Source organism: Molothrus ater, chromosome 1 (genome assembly GCF_012460135.2).
Source record: "Molothrus ater isolate BHLD 08-10-18 breed brown headed cowbird chromosome 1, BPBGC_Mater_1.1, whole genome shotgun sequence".
Taxonomy (NCBI): domain Eukaryota; kingdom Metazoa; phylum Chordata; class Aves; order Passeriformes; family Icteridae; genus Molothrus; species Molothrus ater.
Genome location: NC_050478.2, coordinates 38234374 through 38260502, shown reverse-complemented (window position 1 = coordinate 38260502; position 26129 = coordinate 38234374). Strand labels below are relative to the sequence as shown.

The window sequence follows — 26129 nt, the reverse complement described above, 5'->3', positions numbered from 1 at the left end:
ATAATACTGACAGATCTAGTTGAGGGAGGTTTAAATCTTCAGCAAGTGCAAAGGTCCTCTCAGACTAGAGTCTGTACTTAAATGAAATGGGGTTTGGTTAGCATAGAACACAATGCTAATTAGATATCAAGCAGATCTGAAAACTGAGATTGAAACTGATTTGAATATTGATAGATTTTAGATTTTCTTCTTTAGATAAATTTGTCTTTGTGATTTTATTTGAAGGCAATTATTGTCTTTAAATCCTTGTGAGATCTGTCAAAAAACTTGAGCTGATGAAATTTAAGTCATTTGAAGCTATCTGAAGAATGATTTGCAGCATTTTGTAGTAATCAGACCCAAATCTGGAGTCTTGTTTTAGACACTGAAACTCTTCTGGATCTGACATTAAAGACCCATTTTCTTGTGTAGCTGCAATAATCTTTTTTTGTCTCTAGGTTGATTGATTTGTCAATTAGAGACCAAATAGCATCATCGTATTTAAGGCTGCAGTAATTTTGTCACTCAAAGTATAGATTAGATTCTTTGTCTAGACCTTCATTTATTCACTAAGTCTGGGTGAACAAGCACTTTAAAGATTTATATGGTACATAAAGGTCTCATCAAAATGCTAAGTTGGTATAACATTTTGCATTCCTTGAATAGTAAATTAGGTTTGCAGTGCTCAGAGCATGTCTTTACCTGTGCCATTTCTGCTCGCTTTTAATCACGGAAGCTCACAGTTAGACTGGTTTCACTTGAAGTTCTGCAGATGGGATTATCTTCTCATTTCTGCAGTTGTTGCTGTCTGGTATTAGCTGAATCTAAGCTAACTATCCTTCAATTATAATCCTGGGTGGTTAAAATAAGAAACTAATAGCATGTTTATTTGTCTTTGAACTATTCTGAGAAAGTTGTGAAGTTATTAGACACAGGCTTGAAAGCAATCACAGGAAGTGGGGAGAGGATGACTGGGGCTGCTAAATATTTAATAAACTCAAGGGTGAGGTCTGTCCATTTAAACTTATTGAACTAATTTATAAGGGGAGGGAGGTTCTTCTGTTAATTATACCTTCTCCCCCTTTTCTTCCATTGACTGAAGGGTTGTTTTGTCTCACATTTTTTTCTCAGCTCCTGCAGTGTTTTTACCCTTTCTTAGATCAGTTATCACAGGAGGTGCCACATCCATATCTAATGGTAGCTCAGCTTTGGCTTCGTTTGGCTGGGAAGTTAGTCAAGTTACATAGAAGAACTGAAAAAGTTGAGCAGAAAGCAAAATATATGAGTGGAAATATAATGTCAAAATATAAAATGCAAAAACTTATTTTCTGCCTTTTAGTGGTTTGCAGATGTTGCTATCTTTTCTATATTATTTTGTGTTCTCATCAGTTTTCTCTCATGTGTTTTTTTCTTCTCAGAAAATATGAAGAAGCCCTGGAGTCCTGATTTACCAGTTGATAACCAGTCATACAATTCAGATTTCACATCTCTCCCAGACCGGGAAGGTGAGAAAGAATTAGCAGCTGATGGCACTGAAGAAAAGAAGGAGAGAGAAAAGAAACACACCAATTTCACTTTGTGTAATGTCTGTAACATTCAGCTAAACTCTGCTGCTCAGGCACAAATCCACTACAACGGCAAATCCCACCAGAAGAGGTTGAAACAGCTCAGCAATGGAAATCTCAAAAGTGATAATGGTAAGCATTATAATATATAGATCTTTGCCATGTTTTGATCTGAGAATTGCAGCAATGTGCACTATGTTGATATATATGAATATAAACTTTGTTTTATTCAGACAACAAATACTTTGAAGTTAAAGCAAAGGCTTTTGGTGACTTCAGAGTGCTGGAGGTCATCCCTAGCATCTGGCAAATAGCTTAACATATACCATCTGTGTTATTACAAGAGTTTTCAGTTTATATTTTGTTTACATAATGATGTTGATTCAGATTCTTTCTCATTTCATTTACATTTTGATGGTTTTCAGCATAATCAGTGATACTCCATATTTCACAGTCTACTAGAAGGTTATCCTTGTTATGGGCGTGCTTGCTTTTAATGAATGTAAGGGGGTTGTGAAATAAATTGAAACAAGTACATTACACAGAATTACATTCCCAAACTCCTTTAGCTTGCTTATTCTGGGTTCAACCCACAGCTAACACAAGTTTGTTTCAAGATCATGGCTGAATTGAAACAGAGATAGAACAAAACTTATTTTGACTTTGATCAATTTCATTGACAGCTTTGAGGAAAGCATTTCATAGTAGGTGACATACTCTTCAATCATCACAGTGAATTGTGATCCCCAAAGAAAAACACATGTGGCCTTTTGTACTAAGGCAGATTAGATAATGGAGGCAAATGATTGTACCTGATAAGAAAAAACAAATTACCATGTTGCAATTTTTTCAATTTAACAACAGGTAGTACTCAACTCTGCTGCACCATGTATAGTGTTGTACTGCATTCTTGTATCTGCTTCTGTGTACCATGTCAGAAAATAATTGTCTTAATATGTTGTACTTAGGACTTTCAGACTTTCTTTCTCAATATCACACATGTTGCTTACTATTTTATACCTTGGGTTGCTTCCTGCCCCACCTGCAGAAGGATATGCAAAACAACAATCCTTAGATAGAACTTCATATTATTATTTTAATAGTCTCTGCTTTGTTCCCACACTAAGAGTGGGGAATAACATTGATATTTTGCCTAAGTATGTTGGATGAGAGTGCTTTGCTGTGTATGAGGTGTTGCACATTTCTGTAAAACACAACAATAAAACAAATAACACTCCCATAATATTCAGCAATACAGTTAAGTTTGTCTTTAAGTGGCCAGTGGGACTACAACATTTGACAATGTTCAGAGTTCAGGCTTAGAAAAAAATGCTACTACTATTAGTAGGAGCTATGGAAATGCATAAAGAAGGATTGATTTCCTAATTGATTAAAGGTGCAATGTGGTTATCCACAAGTGCATTCTCTATTAAACCAAATAAACACAGTCTAATTTATTACTATCTTTGGTTAAGGAGGAATCGTTATTGTTATTATTAGCACAACAATTTTGCTAATGATAGAAAGATTTTTTTCTGCAGTTCATTTTTCCACTTTAATCCATGATAATGAAAGAATTAGCAATTAAGCAATGCTGAAATTAGTATCAAAGAGCTTCAATCATGGTTCAACATTGATATTCTGGAGAGGCTCAAACTAGCAGTATAGCAGCATATTTCTTACTTCTCCTTAGGAATATTCAATGTTGTATGTAGCTGCATCAATTTGTAGTCAGAAAATAGCTGATTGACCATCTAGCTCTTTGTTTCAAAGTGCAATTATTTTGTGAGTTTATGTGAAACTTAAGGATTTTCAAATCTGGCAGATCTTTGAATATCGTCAAATGTAGCACTCCAAGGAGAAAATAATGTATGGTAGAGTATAAGGAAAGGATTTTTCATATCACCATGTTCAGTTCTCTTCAACTGAGTGTTGTAAATTAGAAAGATCAGTATAAAATATTTCTTGCTAGAAGTTAGAACTGAATAAGAACTGAATATTTGAGTAACCATCCTCCTTTCACTTTGAATAGAGAAACTCTCTGAGATGCCTTTTTTGAGACGAGTATAAATCAGAGCATGAGAGTCCTTTTACCATTATATGTTTTGTCATAACTTGTATTTCTGAAATATGGGCCACATTTTTCTGACAAATGATTGCTTTGTTGATGAGACCCTAGCAAGCCCAAGTGACATATGACCATGACTAAACAAATTATGACTTGAGCATTGCAATTTATCATGCACATGCAAATGGTGCTTTTTGAAGGTCATTGATCTAACTCTTACACATGCACTTTGTTTTCTCAATGTATGTCAGAAGGATACTTTATTTAAGAGAATGGCATTTCTTATGTGCAAGTCCAATTGTCACAAAAGACAGCTGTTGTGGTTGATGTCCACATTAGTGACAGAATAATTTTGGAGACTAGATTCTGCTGTAAATTAAAAGTATGTAAATGTTCTGCTTTATGCATTGTCTTCTACGGTTTTGTCATTATAGTTACTCAGTATGTCTCTACATATGAATGAAGTATCTGTACTATGCACAAGGAAACTTAATTTCTAAATACAGTGTTTCACAAACTCTGGTGTATATGCCTTTGCACTGCTGGATGCTCTCTTGGAACTAACATACATGGAAAGGTTGGGAAACATATTGGAGTTGTGATTTCCCGTTTTGTTTCATCTCCAAATTATTCCCATGAAGCAGGATAGGTTTGCGTGTTCTGTATCACGAGGGGATAATAGAAAGGGAGGATTGATTCATGTGAAACAAAAGCCCATGTCTTGTTCCAAAATAATTTGCAATGGACTGCTGAACAGAGGTAGGGTTCAGCTGTATTAGCATTTAAATGTGTAATTAGAGTTGTCATGCTACAGTCATCAACTTCCAGCTGTGTGAAGGAGCTTTTGTTTGTTGGACTTGAATTGCAGAACATTTACTTTACTTGAATATCTCTGCCTAATTTCATCAGGTAAGTTGCTTATGCACAAAGTCTGTTAATATCTGCAAATCTATAATCAGTAAATAATGTGCATTGTGGGGTGAAAAGCAGTGTTTCTTTGCTGCTCTGTTGGTGTCTGGACTGTATTTGAATAACCAGATATACTCTGAAAAGTTTTGTTAGTTGCTTATGTGTCTGTTTGGCAGCTTTACTGTACCATACCCCTGTGGTTCCTTCCTGGGGGAGAGCAACTACAGAACAGCACACTGCAGCCACAAAAGGGATGTGAACCCAATGTTTCGTGTGTCATTACTTGGTACAGTGATTTGTGATGACTTAACAGGATGTAGTTAGACATCAGCACTTCTTTTTACTGCAACATGCTTGGGAGCAACACAGTTTTTTGTGTACCTTCCTCCAAACAATTGCCTTTAATGTCTCTTAAAAAGACTTCTCACACTTTACTCATTACACCGTAGAAAATATTCTTCTTACTGGTGATTTTTTTTGCTTTTCTACGCTCATGCGTGCAGTGGAAAGGTGACAAGAAAGTCAGTGGAGATTTTGAGTATGTTTTGGGATTAAAAGGAGGGCAAGATACAATTCCTGTCTGGTCTGCTGACATTGCACCTCTTCTCATAAAGCCTGCCTGGACACTGTGGGAAGAGGTGACCTCTTGTGGGAAATTATTTATTCTAACCAGCAGGAGCAAAGCTCACAAAACTCACTGGTGGAATGGAAAAATAACTGTGGATGCAAACGTGTAGCAGCACCAGTGAGAAAGCTGATGTTTCTAAAATTTTATGTAAACCAGAATTTCTTCTGTGCATTTTTTGTGTAAATTGCTGAATCATCGTGAGTAAATGAGCCATGGTTAGGACAGAAGCTAAAATGCTTTCCTCTGCAATACTTTTTACAATACATTAGAGAACAAGTAGGAAAATAATGAAGGAGGTGAGCAAAGTCACAAAATTAATAGAAATATTTATGCTTTCCAAACTGATTTCTGAAAAAACTGATTTCTGAACCATTATTCTTTTGAAACATAGAAGGCTGTGAAGCATTTGGTGGTGGTTTATTTATCTAGCTCTCTAAATTCATAACCCAGACCAAAGTCTATCCAATTTAGCATGTTTTATTTACTCTCTGTTAAACTTTAACTACAACTCTTTTTTCACTAAAAATCTCATTAAAGCAAAATTTTGTTGTAAAGCCAACAAGGACACTGAGTACATGAAAAAGAGAGCAAAAAGTATCAGAATTTTCCCCCTTACTAATTTCAAAAAGAAAATCCCTTAATTCAGTACTTAACATTACTTTAGAATGAATAATGATTTTATTGTTATGGTAATAAGTATTATGAAATATGCACTAAAAAGGAATGTATATTTCCCACATTTTATTCTGTTTTCAACCTCACTCAGTAGTTGAATGTAGTTTCCTACAACAACATTTGAAATGGCAGTTTCCTTAAATCTACACTAAACATTTTTTGCACACTGGTCAGAGAAAATGTTTAATCTTTTGCAAGTTCTTTTTTGCATCTAAATCCTTACTTTTACTAATCTGCAGGTAGGAAATCCAGGTGATTTATCCAAACTGCTTGCAGAGTTTCTGTCCTTGTGCTTTTATGTTGCTGTTTACTTTCTGTCTCCATGCTCCTGTTGCATTTTACTCCTCTGCTGTCATGTTTTGTGATCATGAAAGCTGATATCTTTGGGGTAGACACATTCTTACTTTTAGGTGGTGAACCACCAAGTTAGGGCTTTCAGGGATGTGGCGTCATCTTCTCTTTTCATTGTGTTAGACCTCCTTTCAGAGGAATAGGATTGGATGGGACATTGGAGAAAAGAAGAAGTCTTCAGGCAAAGTGTATTTTCCTTCAGAATAGATGATTTTCCATTAATTTTCTGGCAAGTAAGAATTGTCAGATCAGCTTGAGATGTCCCTGGAAGTCGCATCACATATCTAGCAAACTTTTTTTTTTTTTTTAATGTCCTATTCTGATTCAGAGCTTCTTGGCCAGTTAACAGTAAATCAAATTTTCCTCTGGTTTTAAGCTTCTAGTTTGTGGGTCATACATGCCAGCATCTTGTAAAGTGTCACAGCAGGTTCCTTCTGGGTAATGTAATATCTCCCAAATGTCAAACCTGGAGATTTCTGGACAAGGAGGGCTGGCTAAGGGCAGTGTGTTGTCACTTCCATTGCTTCCAAATGTAAATCTTCCTCCTTATTTTAAAGCAATTGTCTGTTTTCATCATATTCCTATTTCAGTTAGTGAACTGTTAACAGTTTCTGATTTCAAGAGCACTTTTGCAAGCAATGCTTTTAAACCACCACTTGTATTTGCAGAAGCTTTTTTATTTTATTCAGAAATGTAATATCATCATATAGGACTTCATAGTTCACCAAAAAGTTTTATCACAAGGTGAATTAAAGAATCTTAAGAGCCAGCTCACACTAGTCTCATGCATGGTGTTGATATTTCCTCTAATAAGTATCATAGGATCTACTTGCCTTTGTGAGTATACGAAAGGGATGAATGGATGGTAAATGTGGACAAACTCTTAACATGTGTGCAAATATCCATGTGGACTTGCTGTAGTTAGCTATCTGCTATTATAAATAAATGCAAGTGGACATTGCTAAATTTTAATACAGATCAGTCACAGGTAAAGTTGACACTGTAACAAGTTGTAGGAAGGCTGTGGGGAATGTTTATTGAGTGCACCTGGAATAACTTCAATACATCATGCAGTCACAGAGATAAAATATATTTTAGCAATTCCCAGAACATTCTTTTGGATTTGAGGGGAAAATCCACAGGAGTTAAATAATTTTTCATGTGGCTTATCTGGCAATTAGTCCACTGAATAGGACAACAAAATTTTAAAATAAAGTATGGGAGCTTGTATAACTGTGATTTTTAATCATGGATAATTTTTCATGGAGTTGGGGGATAAGTAGAAATTTATGTGTAAATACTCTTAATGTACTTTTGAAGTTCCTTATTGCTCATCAAGTGCACTTCAGGATGTGCTTATGTTTTTGGTTGAAGTATAGTTCTGGTCTCAGCTAGGAAATTCCTTTCTTTTTGACTGTCTTAAGTGACAAATGAATAAAACGTGCTGTAGCAGCTTATTATCAATCAAATATCTAAGGTGTGTGGAGAATCTCAACCACAAAGAACATCTGCCCAAAGTGTAAAGGATCCTCTAACTGCAGATAGAAAAAGTTACAAAGAATTCAGTTTTCTACCTGAGGGTAAGACTGCACAGATTCTCTTTTAACAGCCCCTGCTGTATAGAGTGCCCTCCTTTTTACCATCTTGAAGCAAGATGCTTAGTAAATTGCCTTCATCCAAAGGACATGGAAGTTTGCCCAAGAGAAGTTCAACAGCTGAAACAAGTGTAGAAGTGGGTCCTTCTTTGCTGCCTTTTAGCACACCTGGAGAGGATTTTTGAGAGCTATGTGAACACATGGAGGATGGAGTACTTAGAGGTGTCCTCAACAGCACACAAACGCTGCTGTTATGTGCAGGCTAGAGGGGTGAAAATCTTCATCCACTGTTTGCCTGCTTGCTACATTTAATATTCCATACTCACTTCTCTGCATATTCCAAATATTGCTCTGTCAGAGTTTTCTTGTCCTTTTTAGACATTTATCACCGGATGTTTTCAGGCCTTTATGTTGCTTCTAGGTGTGCAACTTTTTCTATCATATTGAAAAATAACTACCCATTATGTCCTCAAATTTGTGTTTAAAATAAACTTGAAAAAAATGGGACATCCTTCTTTTTGAACTTCTACTTTGCATCAATGTAGCCTCTTTCTAATTACTTTTTTTCCCTGTTTGTGTGGGTTTTTTTGAGGCAAGGACCTGCCATGCAACCTATTTATCTGAACCAGTTTTTCTCTCCACTTAAAAGATAATACTGTTTTAGGCAAGTGATATCTTTGTGTTTTACCTCTAGCAGGAAAATTGATAATTAATGCTAAATTAGCTGTTTAAAGCTCAGTTACTCTGAGAGCAGTGTATGTCCATCTGTGTTGTTTCTGAATATGAGTGAGGAGTTGGTCTGCCATTCTTTGCTTCTCCCTGAGTGTGGCACCATTCTCATTTCTGAGAACGCTGGAATTTGATCTTGTACATACAGATAACAAACTGTTGAAACCTGTTTTGCAGGCTCTCCATTTAGTTCTGCTTATATCACTACGTCCAATATAGATTATGATGACCATGGCTTCCATCCAGACCTTCTCAGTAACTTGTCTTCTTTAAATATGGTGGGTTTTTTTTCCCCTGCACTGGCATCTGGTAGGCAACAGATCTTCTATGTGTCATGACAACGCACAAAGTTTATCAACATTTCCTGGAATTAATTTCCTAAGAGCTAGCTTTTCCCATATTCAGTTGTTTTCTGACTTCAAATATAGATCTGTATTTTTCAATGAAGATATAAAATAATAATTTTTTATGTCTCAAGTAGCATTAATTTTAAAAATTTTTTAGGATATCACAGAATTCATGCAGAATTTTTGAGCTACATCTGAATAGAAGAAAAAAAAAAAACAATTATCCTGTGTGAGACAAATTTCACTACTGCTGATTTTACTTATTCACGGCTTTTTTTTTCCTCTGAATCAACATTCACCATCATCCTGACAGTCATGCCGCTGAAATCTTTAGTTAACTTCTTATCCTCTGACAAATTTCTCAGTAGGGGAAATATATCTCAAGATCAGAGATTTAAGACCAGTGCCGGTGAAATTATCTCCAAAACCTGTTGATTTCAACAGAAGGAGGCAAATTCCTCACTCTATTCAGGAATTATGTCCTAGGTTAATTTGTAGGATATTGTTTTGATTTGCACCTTATTTTAAAGTTATTAATATGGCATGTTTAAAAAAAAAGTAAAAAACTATCTTTTTTTTTTTTTTGATTTTTTAATTTGGTCATCAAACTGATGAAAAACAATGATTACTTGACCATAGTTCTGATTCAGCTCTATTTTCCCCTACGTTTGCTATAGCAGTTTTGTGGAAAAAAAAAAAAAAGAGTTGGATATCCTTGTGGACAGAAAGTTGAACAGGATTCATGAGCTACACACTGGGACAGTACCATGCCCAGTTTTGGGCCCCCAGTGCTGCAAGAGAGGCGTCATGGTAAGGCAGTGGGTGTGGAAGAGCATCACCAGGCTGGTCAGGTTACCTGAGCATGTGACTCACAAAGAGAGTTTGACAAGGCTCGTTTTATTTCCTGTAAGATGGGCTCCTGGAGGATACTTCTGCAGTCTTCAACTTCCTTGAGGGGTTTTTAGGGAGAAGATGGATGTATTTGAAAGGGCAAGAGGGGAGCATCAGAAATTGCAGCAAGGAAAGTTCTGGTTAGATATATCGATACAAGCATTCAGAACTTCAGTGTAAAAGTGGGTAAGCACAGGAATAAGTTGACCAAAGAGGATGTGGAAATTATTCTCTGGAGACTTTTAGAATTCAACTGGATCTAACCTTGAAATTATTTCTGCTTTGGGTAAGAGGTTAAGTAAATTCCAGAGACACCTTTCCACCTGAATTTTTTAAGGTTCTGTAGAAAATACTGGGAAAACTTCAGTTTTAAAGGTTCAGAGGCCTACTTGCTTGATTTACATCAGCCAGGACCAAGATATATATAGCCAAAAGCTTAGATTTTTCTTCATAGCTGTGTGTTTAAAAAAGAAAAAGTAACCAAGAAAATTCCACTCAGAATGTCAGGGTGCTGATGGTATTTGGCAGAAGCAAAACAAATACAGTAAATTCTGTATTCTGTGAAAGGCTCTGAGATGTAAAATGAGCTGTTGAAGCCTTTTTTACTACCTTTATTTTTTCATCAAATTGCCTGTAGCATATACTCAGAACTGCTGTTGATCCATGTTGCAGTGTGTCTAGTTAGAGATATAAAAGTAAAATTCTTGTCCTCTAAAAGAGAAAATCTAGGAACAAAGCTGCTAGCATACATGTATCTTGTTTTTAGGCCTTTATTTCTGTCATTAGTAGTGTCAGAGGGAAGAATAAATGCTGCAGGATGTGGGAAAGAATATCAGATATGATCTTGTTCAATGATGTTTTAAGACAGATGTGATCTTCATAGCAGGCCAATATTAATAACCTTTCAAACTTTCTTTTTCTTAAAATAAATTAGCTTTTAACCTAAACCATTGAGGATTTCAACAGTAGACTCTGTCATGTAAACAATGGAGTGATCAAAAGCTCCTTAGAAAAACTATCCAGTAATTGATATCGAATTTGTTTATTGGTTTTGTGTGGTGTTTTATTTTCTGACCAATCACAGCTCATAATGAAATTAAATTATTCTTAATTGAAAACTAATTTTCATATGTTAATGGAAACATGGTTTTGTATTTACACATCAGTAAAGGAGTATTCCTAATGTTTTAAAATCCTGAAATTTTAAAGAAAAAAGCACTGCCACAGTAATTCACTGTATTGTATTTTATTTTATCACTGACTCTTCTCATGCCAGCGACCCTTGTCAAAACCAAATGAAATATGCTTGAGAAAGCCAAAGAAAAGATCCTGGAACTGTCAGGCTTTAAGAAATATATATTATTCAGAATTGCAGTGTTGTCATTTAAAAACTTTTTACTGTGAAATAAATTCTTTCAAAAACAGTGGCAAGCCTCTCTGTTCTTAGGAGCACTCCAAATTAAAAGATTGTGGAAACAAATATTGTTACAGCTAAAGAAAGAGCAACTAAATTAGCTTATAGCTGGCATAGAAGTTTCAGCACTATTCAAGAAAGAAACATTTTAGTTTTACCAATGCTTTAGCTTCTTTGTGAGCCAGAAGAGTTTATTTCAACAGATTGACTCTTAATTTTTTCTTTGTGGGGCTGTATGTATGTTATAAATTTATTTTTCTCTTGGTACAGGCTAAATTTTGTAGTCTAGGTTAGTTTAATCTGTTATATACCTGCAAAATTTGCTGTAAGGGAAATAATCTGCTTTTTTTCTTTTTCCTTTGATATTGCATACAGCCCATCCTATAAAACCCATTGAGCACATTAATGAGAGTACTAGAGGCTCTGACTCATTTTGAATATGTGTGCTTCTGAATACAGTGATTATATATTCATACACACACATGTACATCCACAAAGCCCACTTTATTCTTAGTCTACATAGGAATTTTTTAGCTCTTGGCTACTTTGGCAGAAAATTCCAGTGCTGTGCTTTATAGGGAATGCATTTGTGCACCATCTGCTGATTAGCCCAGAGTCCTGTATGGTAGTCAGCTGTTAGTTTTTAATCTTTGAAAAGTGTAGTCACTGGTGGTTTTTTTTGTTTGGTTGTTTTGCATGATCTTTTTTTTTTATTATTATTGATTTTTTTTCTGAAGTGTTGCAGTAATTTATTATTTAAAGGAATTTTCCAAATACTATGTGTTTATTTTGTCAAAGGGGAAATGATATTCATGATGATTTCAGATAAATTCAGCAGGAATAAAATTTTTCAAATGGTCCAGAAAGATGAGTTACATTTCTTCTAACTCAGTTTTTATTATTTTTATTCACATGCAAATTTTATAGTCCAGAAAACTTGCTCTTTCACAGTGATGTAAGGTTTTTCCTTTCTTAAGTGTTTATATTCTTCTATTCAGTAAAGTCAAGAAAGCTCCTCGCACATTAGTATTCATTTTATGATACAGCTGATATAAATCATCAATTATCAAGATTAGGCATTATTACTTCTGACAGATCTCTAGAATTATGTTAGTTGTTGTAGGGTTAATGAACCATCAGATCTATATGCATGACTTTTTTTTTCCTCATAGAAAATGGAGTAGTATAGTTACTGTGCAGTGCTATTAGGGTATCCCTGTTATGTTGTACTAAAAACTTGTATTCCTTACTGTAGTCACTCTTTCTTAATTTCTTTGTAGAATTATCTTCATAATATTGCTTTCTTCTTTTGCTCACTAACTGTGGATATTTTATGAAGTGTCATCACAGAAAGCTCGAGTATTCTACCTTTTCTGATCCCCAAAGTTACCGAGAAAGAGACTTGTCACCCTGACTTACTGTTAGTGGATATCCAGAGGATTTCTGGTTAATGTGTTCTGACAGAACTCTCCATGCTCCACAGTTCACCTGCTATAGATGTTATGTTCAAATGTGCTGGCTGAAGCAGCATGTGCAAACACAAAATGGCAGAGCTGGTGAGTTAATAGAACAGTTTCTTCAGAAATATGAAAACAAATGATATCTGCTTCATCCTCTGTATTCCTTTGATAATAAAGCATTTCACAACATTCTGGAAATCAATGCAGACAGAAATACATACACAAAGCACAGCAGGATTTTGAAATGTGCTCAGTTTGTTTATTTCGTGTAAAAATGAGCCTAAGTCTCCTTTTCTCTTGATACTGTGCAAGGGTGAAAAACACCCACTGTGACCCAAAGAAGCCCTATGGGAAGGACAGCATATTACCCTTAGTGAGGGCACTAATCTGGCCAACAGCAGCTTCCTACTAGACCATTTTGCTGTAACAATGTGTGAGGTTAGGCTCATACTGTTTAATCTCACAGAAAACTTTAGAAGGCCTTGGCTCCTGTGGAGAACTGCTCTCTTTGGTAGTGAAATGCCCTTCACAACACCCTGTGAACAGTGGCATGAGCCCCTGAACAAACTTACATTTATGTAGAATGAAATGGAATCAATGCGGCGACACGAGGAGAATGGCTAATGAGGGGACAGTAGGATTTGAACGGGCTTGGTCAGTGCTTTTTTCCTGATTTGATGAGAAAATTAGTAATGAAAATTCATTTTTGTAGGATAGGATTAACTAACAGAGGAAATTTTTGCAATGAGTAAATGAACAACTGTGGGTATGCCTACCGAACAGGGGAGGGAACTGTTTGTCTTGCATGCTGAAGTAATTGAAAAGCTGACAAAACATAGAATACATTTTGTTTCCTGACCATCTTGAAGCCATTAGGGAAATTAGCATAAATTTCCATAGAATTCATATGTCACATTAATTTGAGTGCCTGGTGCATACATTTCCTACTCAGATGGTGGGCTCCTTCTGCCAGACACCGGCAGGTTGGTGCAAATTACCCAGCAGAAGTTGGAATGTACTTTCATTGCAAGCTGACAAAGCAAAAAACATATGCACAAACCCAATACCCTCCCCAGATCAGCTACTCTCTCCTTTCTTCTTCTTTCTTCTTCAAGGAGCCCTGGGAAAAGAATTCATTGTCTTTATCTGAGGAAATCTTCAGTGAAACGCTTATCTGAGGACTGCTTGATTTTGAGCAGGTTAAAGACTTCAAAGTTCAAGCGTGGCATTTCTGAACTTTCTGGATTCAATGATAGTTTAATTTTCTGCTTTGTTTTTTTAAATCCAGACTATGAAAATAATGCTTCCATGCTACACAAGTTAAAAAGAATTCTTAGTGACTGTAACTATATTTTAAGAAAAGACAGTTCTGCATTGTATTTTTTACCCCATATATATAGTAGCCAGACAACACAATGCAAAACCAACCTTCACACCTGACTCAGCACAAGAAAGATTTATCCCAATTTATTTTATATATATTTTTAGCACTTAAGTATTGAGCAATGAATCACATATTTCCTCTAGGGAATCCAGGTCTCCTTGCACAGAAAGCCTTGGGTGAGCCTTGGAATTTTTCTTATAGAAACATATCTCACTCTTTATAATTTACTAGAGGAAAAAAATCTCTTAGCTCATAAAAAGACCCATAGCATATTTTTTGTGTTGCAGTATCATAAGTTGTTCTTCTGTCACTAGTTTAATTAGATCCTGATGTGTATGGAATTTTTTAATACCATATGGTAATATTATATTTGCTGTGTTGGCAGTCCTTGGGATGGGATTCTGTTACCCTTATCACTGTTTAAGGCAGAAGGAATGTAAAGACCCTAGAATAATACTATGAATAGCACAAAATAACTCCAGCATCAAAAATTAAAATTAAGGTTTATTGCTTTGAGGTTGGTTTTTTTTTTCTAAATTCACCTGATAATATGCAGCCATTTTTCCTCTTTGCTTTTCTTTGTTGATAAACCTTGGCATTCAGACATAACTTTCTATCAAATTAAATTGCAAAGAAGTAATTCCCTCAGAAGCTCCCTTTCAGCTTCATTACAAACTCCTAGAATGAATACTGAAAGTGTTGGCAGCTATAGTTTCATGATGTTTATAGAATTGCTCAAAAGTTTACAGCATTTTTTTATTCTTTTTCTTCTTTGTGGAGATCAAAGTAACAAGTTTTTATTGTTCAGCAGTTTTTAATATACAAGACCTAATATTCCCACAGGTATGGTAGATTCCAACATCCTTGGCTTTTTGCAATTAGTGAAAAAAGCCCTGGTGGGTATTTAATTTACCTGGCAGTGCACTGGTGTTTGAAGCTGCTGCTGGAAAATTCTGGAAGGGTTTTTTTCTGAGTAAATGCTTGGGGCCTTGATCTGTGATTTTTTAAATGCCTTTGGGAGGTGAGATCAGATGCATAAGAATGTGATTGTGTTTATTTTTTACATGAATCTCACTGCTAGAATCCTTGGGGATTTGCTGTATCAAAGATATTTATGAGAATATTGCCCTTGGCTACAGTTTGAAAGGGAGCAATGTAGGACAGGGACAGATGAAGGGTAGGCAAGCTGGTGACTCTGGTCATAGGGAATGTTGAGAGTCTCCTAGATCTGGATACCCTTTCTGATGCATAGCACTCAAGCAAAATAGGAGAGTGAGCAATATTCAGCAGTCACATTTCCACTTCAGGGGTTTGTTTGTGTATTACAGTTGCTGAATGTTCATAATTTCAAAAACAGCAAAGCATAACCAGGATTAATCGTTCAGTATATGCTGTTGTCCGTGCATGGCCTCATCTTATTTGGAGAGCAGGATTTTCAGGCATGTGACTTATTATATTTAAACTTTGCTGTGAAGCAAATCTTTGTTATTTGGGCACTTGAACTTCTGTGTTCTTTCAATTTTTCTGCTTTAAAGGGAAGAATAGGGCAAGAAAATAGCAGTAATATCTGTCAGGTTTGTCATAGCAGTTCCTCAGCATGTCTACATTTAGGCTTCCCATGAGTAATAGGTAATAAAAATGATCCAGCAAGCATAAAGAGGGGAGAATTGTAAAACCAAGTTGTAGTTGGTTTTGTTTATTTGTTTGTTTGTTTGTTTGTTTGTTTTTTACTGAGGATGTATTGTTCTAGCAATAAGAAATTATTTGCCTTCAATTCAGGCAGAGATCTTGATCAATTACAGAGAATGGTTGGACTCAAGGATCTTAAAGGTTTTTACCAACTGAAATGATATTATGAACTAGCCAAAGTGCCATTTAAACAAATTAAGAAAGTTAACACTTATATTAATGTTGCTGACCAGAATAGTCCCATAATCTGTTAGTAATATATATCTGCTGATTTATAAATGTATATGCACTCATATGTGCACACAGACACAGGGTTTTAATTAGTTGCTGAGATAATTTATAAATCTCTGCCCCTTTAAATCTGCTGATTGAAAAATGAAGAATTCCTGCCCTTTAAATGTTCAGCTTTCACAGAGGTTACAGTAAATCTCTTAATCTCCCAAACACTTCTTCTCCTCTGTGTTTTTCACAGACATTTATCCACAGGACATTCATTTCCAATCTGTATTTAAATCCAGGAATAACTGTGTGGGCTTTGAGCTATCTGCTTTCATGCACTGCTAATGGGCTCTACCACAGGATCTCTGGATGAGCTGAGGGGGAGAAAAAAAGAGATTCAGGCCACGTTCGGCTTCTATTTCAGCTTAAGCTGTGTCTCTGTTTATTTTTGGTGAAGAGAGCATTTAAGAAAGCAATTATCTGGGGGCAAAGGAAGGGCAGGAAATATCCACAATAAAGGATTTATTTATTCTGGCTTTACGGAGAAGGCCAGTGTATCAGATTTTCAGGCTTATAATGGAACATAGTTGAATTTATCTGCTGAATAGGGTGTGAGGATTTGAAATATATCCTGGATTTTTGTCAAACACTCTCAGCACTTTTTTTTCATGTTCCTTACAGAATTTGTAGTCCAGAAGCTTGAATGTAAATAATCATGGTTTCACATTGTTTAGTAAATACACAGGAATTCAGAGTAGCACATTTTCCCATTACTCAGTGGATACTTTGCAGTCACTATGCTGAATGGCCCATTTCAGGAAGAGAAATGTAGTATTAAATTAATATTATGTTGTAAAAGAAAACACAGAAACATAGTGTTCTTTGAAGTACTTACAATGAAGCAGCCTCTTGACCTTTTGGCATTTTCTCTCCTGCACATCAAAGAATTCGTTTCAGTTTTATTCAGAGCACCTAGGGAGGCAAAGTACTTGTGGAGCAAGATTGAAAGAAAATGTGCTGAGGAGACCTTTAATTCTGCATTTCCAGCCTATGTAAATTAGCCCAAATTTGAAAACTATGCTGAGATATATCCAGAAAAATGTGTCGTATTACCCTTGAACATAAATCCTTTCAACAATGTTTTTGTTCTTCAGATGTTTTCTTCCCATCCTATTTTCCTCTCCAGCATCCTCTACATTATTTCTCATCTCTGTCTTCATTCTGTGAGCCTTTCTTCTGAGTACAAATCCTTTCCCTTTCTGTGCAATGTATTTTTTGACTGTTCTTTGCTAAACCAGCTTTGTTGTGGTGTTGAGATTATAATAAACATGCTATTTTATCAAAGACAATTAAATAGCTTCTTGTCAATAACAGCCAGATGCATTTCTTCTTTCCTGCTTATAATATTAGATATATTTTCAGTATTATTAGTATAAAGATTTGGAGGAGTGGTCATTATTTTCTGGTAAATGTGCTCAACTTTTGAAAAGTTACCTTTGGAAATATTCTCATTAGAGAGTGATGATGGTAGAAGAGATGGTAGAGAGTGATTGGTAGAAGATTTTTATATATCTTTCTTAATTGTGTGCTTTGGTCTCATGTGGAGCTATAAGTGAAAATAAACAGGCTAATTAAACTGTAATGCTTACTAAAATTATTGCCAAATTTGGTTAGACCCTCTTTCCTAGTGCTGGAAAAGTCTGACTCAAATCAGCATTCATATCATGAGTAAACTCCTGGATAGACGGAGATTTGGAAAACATTTAGGGTCAGATCTTGTGAGATGCTGCTTACCTCTTTCAGTTCAGATTAAAGAGCTCAGATCAAGGAGTACAGTGAAAGGAAACAATGAACTTGCACCAGTACCTTGGCCTCTCACAAGAGCACAAAAGAGCATTTGAAAGAATTGCTGATTTGTACCAGTTTGAGGTTGGACTTCTTAATTTACTGGTATGCATAACCTAAAAACCAGGTAATAATATGGTCTAATTAAGTGATATCCAGCTACTTAGTAAATGTTTGAGCAAATTTATTTAAAAAACACGCTGGTGCTAGGAAAAGGATGGCAAAAGTTGCCATCCTTTTTGAGTCTGAAACTTGCTTTTTATTTATGTATTTATTGTCCCCTTCTTAAGGGACCAAATCTCTGTCCAACAGTTCTTTACTCTGCCTCAGTAAATTTATACATTGTGGGTTCTCTAACTCTGTTTTCCTACTGAATTAAGAGAATAAACAGTGGTATTTGTAACCAGGAAAATACTGCTTAAGATCACTGTGCTTTTTAGGTTATTTAAGCATGAAGCTGACATATCAACCCGCACAATGACCTGTCCTCTCACTGTAGGTTTGCTAAAGCTGAAAACAAACAAACAAACCAAATAAAAAGAAATGTTCAAGGTAGAATAAAGATAAAGCCTGAAAAAAAAAGGTGATTTAAACTTTGGGTAACTTTGAAGTAAGGGTTTTCTAAATCTGGAAATCTGCTATTTCATAAGGTGTTCAATGGTTTCTTTTCAAACACAAACACAACGTGAGTTTTCAGTCACATCAAGTTCTTGTTCGCTGTAAAATGCTGCATGTTGCTGATGGATTGTCTGCTTCTTAGCAATAACATTTCTTAATAGAATTGTTCATAGCAGTAAATAGAAATTGTCTGTGAAAGAAACTTGTTTAAACTAGCATTTAACTTCCAAGTCATAGAGGTTTATGCTGATGAGTGGCCCATTTAGAAATGAGGTGGACTAGAGCCCAGATAATTCTCCTTTGCAGCTTACTGAATTTAGTCTTAATATCTTAGGACTCTGGATGTTACAGCCATTCCTTTATTTATTTTTTTTTCCTTCAATGTAAATTCAAGGAAGCGAGATAGAGCCATGCTCTTCAGGAATTGAAACCTTCACAAAACCTGATTTTTGTATGTCCTACTGCAAAGCTTAAAGACTGAAGCCAAAATTTCTGTTTCTAAATTAGAGACCTAGGTTTTAATATTTAGCATTTAAGTTTGTTTAATTTTCCCAACATTTAATAACTGCATTTAAATTAGCCTGGTTTTCATGGCTAATTATCATGAATTTATGGCTGCTTTGACATTTCTAATACACCAATGATTACAGTGAAACTACTTAAAACCTTTAGTACATCTTAAGTTGTTTACTTCTGAACTGTTTATTCTGATTTATGGGAGATCACTGTGGCAGTAGGGACTGCAGGTACTCAGTGCTCTGCTGTAAGAAATAGTTTATATCAGCCTCTCATCTGGCAAATTATCCAGTAGTCCAGCAGACATTTTCACCTACTTGTAATACCAATGGGGAAATTAGTTACTAAATAAAATTTCTCAGCCAGCCCAAATGCAGGTGTGGAATATCAAACATTCATGTGTCCTGACTCGCTCAAAATCTTGCAATGAGTTTCTGGCAACCAGAACTAGAGTGAAGGATACATGACTCAGGTTTCAGTTGTTGTGGTTTGCCTCTCTGACATTTACACTCCAAATCTGACAGGTAATTCACTTTTTCATTTTCAGCAGTCTAAGTATATTCATCAAAAACTGTGGTGCTTCTCTTCCTTTATCCACAGCTCCCTAATGAGAATCAATTATATATTCAATTAAGACTTTTGAAAAGCAGTGGTGTGAAACTTGGTTTTCTTCAGGGACTTTTATCCTTTAATAAGTATAATTTGGTAATAATTTATGACTGTTTGGCTTGTAATATATATTAAGCTTTCTGTTCTTAGCAGGTCTTCTGTCATAAAATTCTGAAGAGAACTATGGTTATATTGATATGTTTCTAGGACTGCAAATGGAATAGTCAACTATCTTTCTTTTCCCAAACCTTGACACAGGAATGGTTTGTTAGAATACCTGCATGTCTGCTTTAAGCTAATTTTTCTGTGAGTTTTAGTTTGAAGATTTTCTTATTCTTAAAACAATGACAAAACCACCACCACCAACAGCAACCCAAGCAAAGAAACCCAAATCACAACCAACAAAACAAACACATGTACCTCTTCAAACCATACTTAAGGAATTTTTTTTTAATGTGGTAAAATTTAAACATTTTACTCGTCTTAGGACATCAGAATATGACATAAATGTTATTTTATGCTATATACATTGTGAAAAGTATAATAACATAAAATTACAAGTAATTCCACAGAGAACAGAATTGGAAATTTGTAGCTACATCATTTCTTATAATGTTCAATTTATGGGATGTAAAGACAGGGTTATGAACTGGAAGCTACAAGTTTTCAATACCAGCCATATTCATAAATTATTTTACTCCTCTGAAATATAGCTGAACTCATCTGAGGCTGAAGTGTACATGCCAAAGAATCATGGTCAAATACTCAGGCTCATGCCAAGGAGCTGTGATTCCACTCACTTCCATCAGCTATTCAGGGCTTTGTTCTCTGAGGAGCTGCTGCTGCTGCTGCATGGGGTCTTCTGTCACTGGTGTGACTTTCTGCTGTTTGTTGTTACTGTCAGTTCTGCATAGCCCATTTAGCTCTAATGGATGGATGGATTTTAAAACCATCTGCAGCTGCTATTAATATAGCTTTTCAATGTGTGTATTTCCACAAGCTTTTGGTAACAGCTGTTTGAGCAGAACTCTTCTTGATTTACTTCCTTTCTATTTATTTTACAGTAACATTTCCTTTTTTCTTCCTTTAGGTAGTATTTGACTATCAGAAAATGTCAGTCATGAATTTAAAGAAAGTCCTTTGTAAATATCCAGTGAAGTATTTAAATTTCAAGAAAAAGTACTTAGTGTACATTCTATGTCAGCAATTTAAAATCAACATCAACACAGCTTATTTTAGTGGTATTTTTGTCAAGAGCTTACCAGAAGTTTGAGTGTTACTATAAAAGCTCTCTATTTTTACTTTAATTATGTATGTGTGTTTTTCTGGCAAATAAAGGAAATTATTTACTGTAAAAGTTGTACTCAGCCTATATTTATTGAGAGATTTAAAAATAATCTTGCATTTTAGCAATTTCCTCAACAGACATATAGTGTGCTTTCTCCTTGATTACTGTTGGATGTATGATGTGTATCTAGGTAATAGAAATACTTTCTAATTAATTAAAAGATTAAACAAACTTTAGAGGTATACAGGTTTTAATGATTAAAGATTATTGCTACATTTGCACACCCATAGAGAAATATTTTACCTGATGTGCATTTCTTTTCTGTTCTGCAGGAAATATTTTCAGTTAATGTTAAAACTTTGGATATGCAGGAAAAAATCAGTGACCACTTTAAAAACAGTTGACTGAAAATAAAGGTGTTATATGTGTTCAGAACAATAGAATATATTTGCCCATTTTTGCATTCTAGAATGACTTTTGGTAGTTTTCTTTGAAGTGATTGCTTTTCTAGACATTTGTGGTAGTACAGTGATTTAAATTTTAACTCTTTTAATTAGAGGTAGGAGTCCCCAGGAGACAAAATAGGTTTTGTTGTAGTCTTCATAATGACATTATATAAGAAATGGAGAAGTCTGGAAGTTTGAATCTTTTCAGCAGCAACTTTTCTTCCACAAGAGTCATTGCTCTTGGACTGAAACAGGGTTCCCATGCTCTAGTAGATGTACAAGTGCTTAGTTAAGATTACGAGCAAGTGACAAAGATGTTTTTTAATTCTTTATTTTCATCTAATATTATTAGGTAGTTTAATCAGTCTATTTCCCATTTATACTGTGGTGAGGAATAATAGAACATTTTCAATTGAATGCCTTCATACTTTAGTGATGATTGTGCTAGTTAAATTAGTTCTTGATGTTACAAGCTAAATTGATTGTAATTAAAGCACTTAGCAATAGGAAATAAAGTGAAATCCATCATTTCTTGTCTCTGTAAGGAGGTTTTGCATTTCTGCCATTAGGGTTATACTGATCCTTCTTCCTTTGTGTCTCACCACTTTGTCAGGCTATTGATAACATATTCCTTGATGTTCTAGTGTTTTTCTTTTGGAATTAGGAATTTCTAAATAGTTCATGGTTTGTAAAGTCTTCTGGAAAGGCAAGAAATGTGGGAAGACCACTTCACCAACAGGCTTTACATCTAATGTGTTTGAACAGGACTGCGTGTCTTCTACACTGATCTAAGAAAAAAATCATGTTTGGAGACAAACTCTCTTAGAGCATATGATGCTTTAAATGGAGATTCTGTTTTGAGACCAGAATATAGGTTTTTCTTCCACTACCTTCAGTGTGCTGACTGGGTAAAATTAATTATACCAATCAGTCCTAGGGATATGGCTTTACAAATGCAAAAAACCAGGACTTATCTGTGATGTTTCTGAGTTTCAAAATTAATCCCCTGACTGCATTCTGGTTAAGTAGCTGGTTTAAATGGCAGCACTACAGACAGAGTATGGGAAAGAAGATAATGCTGTTTTATAGCCCAGCTTCTTAGGTAACAGCCATTATTCTCATAGGCATTGTACTGCTTCAGCTGAGGAACCCCCCTGGTTCCTTTCTCAATATTATTGGTAATAAAGCTTCTGAATTTAGTACTTTTTTATTATATTTTTACTGCTACCCAAAAGACAAAAGAATGCAAATTCTTCCTTTCAAGTTGTATTGTCTGTTTTTACCACAGGAGATCTTGTATCTCTGAAAGCTAAGCAAGTATTGTGGCAGGATACTTTGTTGAATATACCATCAGATATTGCCACTTTTCTTACCATAATATTCCCAGCTATTGCTAGTAAACATCAGCACTGAAGCAAGGGATGATTGTTTTTCTAAATGTGACTTTGCAGCATTGCTTATATTAGATGCTAACTGGTAGTGCTTCTTCTAGCCTGACCTGAATTTCTTGGGGATTTACAGATACATTATATTAAGGCACCAGCCAGACTACATTAAAATGAAATACAAGTCTAGCTTTTTTTGGCAGGTGGAGTGCTTAACAGTTCTACTTTCTAGTCCTATTGTTTGAAAGACACAAAAGAAGCTTGATAGTCTAAAACTTAGCATTATGTTGCTTTGAGGAGAAAGCTGTCTGTTTTCACATCATCTAAAGCCAAATAATCCATGAAAAAAACAGAGAGAACAAGTCTTTCTTGCTGAAACATTATTTGAAAGGCTAATAGTAGAAGAGGAGATGCCTTTCTGGAGTAAAAGACAACAGCTTGAAAATGCTGTCTTGGCTGGCTTTGGCTTATGTAGCAGAAATGTTAAGCCCCTCCAAAGACAATCTTTGCTGACCCATATGGTAATACTTCCAGGCCAGCATTACTCCTGATTACAGAGGAATTTAATAACCTGCCTTGGCAGAGATTGCCATCTCATCCTGCCACCAGGGATCTCTAACAGCAGCAGTGAGTGGATGGGTTCATGGAAGTCCTGCCCATTTTTGCACTGTTCCAGAAAGATCTGCCCTGTGTGGTTTCATTCAAAGAGTGCTTGTTTGGAATATGGCATTAATATTTGCCTCTCCAAGTTTCAAAGATGATGTAAGAATAAATATTGCAGTTTAAGAGCTTTATTTTGGTCACCAAGAGATATCTCTGCTCCAGGGGTTGAAGAAATGGATGCATAGATACAGATGATTTCTGTCTTGAACATGCTTTAATCTTGTAACAAGGTCCATTCATATTTTATAGTTTGTTATTCCTGCTAAATTCCTATGCTCTCTTGTTAATATTCTTTTATTGTTGCTGTTTTAAGAAAAGGCTTTTCTGAAATCAAGCCTATACTTATGTTTTTGCTAAGCTGTGTTTTCCCAATTTAGTACATTTGGAAACTACCTTCTCAAGAGTAGGCATTTAAGAGCTACTTTTTTGTGTATAGCTAACAGAATTGTGAATGTCAAAATTCCCAGAGACAGCACATAGTTTAAAAAAAAAAATACCCAAAAAACCCCCCACCAAACAACCAAAAAACCCCCAACATTTAAACCCCCCTATTTGGGGAATTTAAACTAGTTACCTGCAACATTTCTAGATTATTTCTTCATCTATTGCAGTGATTCTTATAAGATATACTACAGAAATGGGATCAGGCTAAAGAATTGATCTCTGATTTTGAAAGCTAAGAGGAGCTCCATGCTGAACTGCCTTGCCTGGTTTGTTTTTCAGAACATCTTCAATATGAGGAGCATGTGAAGTCTAGGTCATGATTTATGAGAAGTCACTTGATACTGTCTTTCCATGGAATACTTGAAAGGTTTTGCTGGAGTATCACTTGCTCTGTATACTTGAAGGTGTTTTCAAAGTTATTTTTTATGCCACAGCATAACATTTACCTTGATTGCTTCCAGTGGGGCATAGAAATGTTAATCTAGTGAGAATATGTTCTTCTGAGAAATACAGTTTTAAGTTTTATCATGGGGACATTAGGGGAGCCTGCTAAATCTGAAGAGTCTTACAAATTGTTTGCAGAGTCCTGACGAGTCTACTGGATATAATTTTTTCATGACCTAAAATCCAAGTCCATTTTCTCTTTCTCAACTAAGTTTCACGCTTAATAAGTTCAGACTGACCAGCATTTGACATAAATGTTGCTGTTCTCTTTAACTTCAAATCCAAAATTAATTAGATGCAGATGCTAGGGTGAGTAATATCTTCAGTGCTCTGTTCCCACAAAATGAACCCCCATGTCACTTATAAGACATTTGATGTCTGATGTGGTTTCCTGTCTGCTTGTGGGAAATGTTTTCCTTAGGAATTAATGTCTTATGGAGAACCAGATGAGCTCCAATATGTGCCACAGGTTTCCGTCTCTTGTCCCATGCCAAAAATCTGATTTTTTTTTGTGAGTTCCAGCTCTGAGTAGATGCTCTAAGTGGAAGATACTTAAAGAGCAGAATCAATGCCTCCTTGGGCTGTAAAGCATTCTTTACTCTTTCTCTTTCATAATTTTCTAGCTATTTGCCCATAATTTGTAATCTTTCAAATCTAATAAGGTTCCCATTGCAGTTTATTGGGAGTTCCTTAAAGTGGTTTGAAGAACCTCAGATCACAAGAATGAAAACTCATGTAGATACTGCATATTTAGGTTTTTTGCATGTGGAAATTAGTTAAACCTACAGTACTTTCCATAATTTCATATGAACTTCTCATATTTTTGATAGATAAAAAAGGAAAACTGTGTAGTGTTTTTCCTTTCAAGTGTGTATATGGCAGAGAATTGTCTTAATATTTTTTCCAATTAATTAGATATACTTCTACTTAACTTGGCTACTCTAAGTATACTTTTCTTATCTGAACTTTTGCCCCCTTCCCTGAGTCTGTTTTCAAGAATGGTTCATTTCCATGCAAAGGAGAGAGAAATCTTTTAAGTGCAATTAGTGAATCTTGTTTTGGCTCCTGAATATAGAATGGAATGAAAATATTAATTTTACTTCTTTATTACATTTAACTTATTTTTATAATTAACACCTGCTGTAGACATTTTGCATTTTAATGTAGAAAAGAGAATCAGCATAAAAAGAAAATAATAATGCCTGAGCATTAGTTGTAATTTTCCCAAACTGAGACAGTAAATTTTTACTAGAATTAAAGTTCTTTTCCTTAGAATAGTAGTGCTTAAAATTGTTACACTTTTTAATATGAACTTTTTATTAGAAAGTCATAGTTAAGTTTCCCTAAGAGTGATTAGTTTTCAAAATATATGTTGGAAGGAAACATAAAATCAGTCTCCATAAATAAACAAATTTAAAGGCGAGATTTACTTGCCCTGTTTTTGATTGAGTCTGGAATTGAAGACAATTGACTTTCTGATTCAAACTGCGAGTATTGTGCTCCTTGTTCCAAAAAATTTTGCCAAATGTTACGTACTTCACACATTATATGCATGTGTGCACACAAATGCACACACATACAGGTATAAATGGAATATTTCTGTTTATATGTGTGGCTCTATGCCAAAACACAAAATGGAAATTAGCACATTGAGTAACTGTACCAGAATTTGCATATGCTACTCCCCAAGAGCAGCCTATGCTGTGATCAAAATATCATGTACCTTTGCAGCTGTTCGTCCTCTTAAAGGCCCCTCAAATGGCTTAAATTTAGTCACCCAAGTCCCAGATGCTCTCTTTAACCAGTGGAGTAATTAGATGCATTTCCTATATCATATCAGAAACTTTCAGTTTCCAAAAAATTTCTTAAAAATATTTCCAGATCTGAGTATAATGAGAGGTGCTTTAAATGTACTGCATTGAAAATATGATCCAAATAATTGACTTGTTATTGAACAGCAGATCACCT

The 26129-nt window shown here is 35.3% G+C and overlaps 1 protein-coding gene across 2 annotated transcripts in view; it reads left to right on the top strand.

The window, feature by feature from the left end:
* ZNF385D (zinc finger protein 385D) overlaps positions 1–26129 on the top strand; it is a 416485-nt gene that overhangs the window by 81907 nt on the left and 308449 nt on the right. For both annotated transcript variants that reach the window (XM_036399870.2, XM_036399887.2), the window contains exon 2: positions 1398–1676. In XM_036399870.2, the coding sequence (XP_036255763.1) occupies positions 1398–1676 (279 nt within the window). The remainder of the gene's footprint in view (positions 1–1397; positions 1677–26129) is intronic.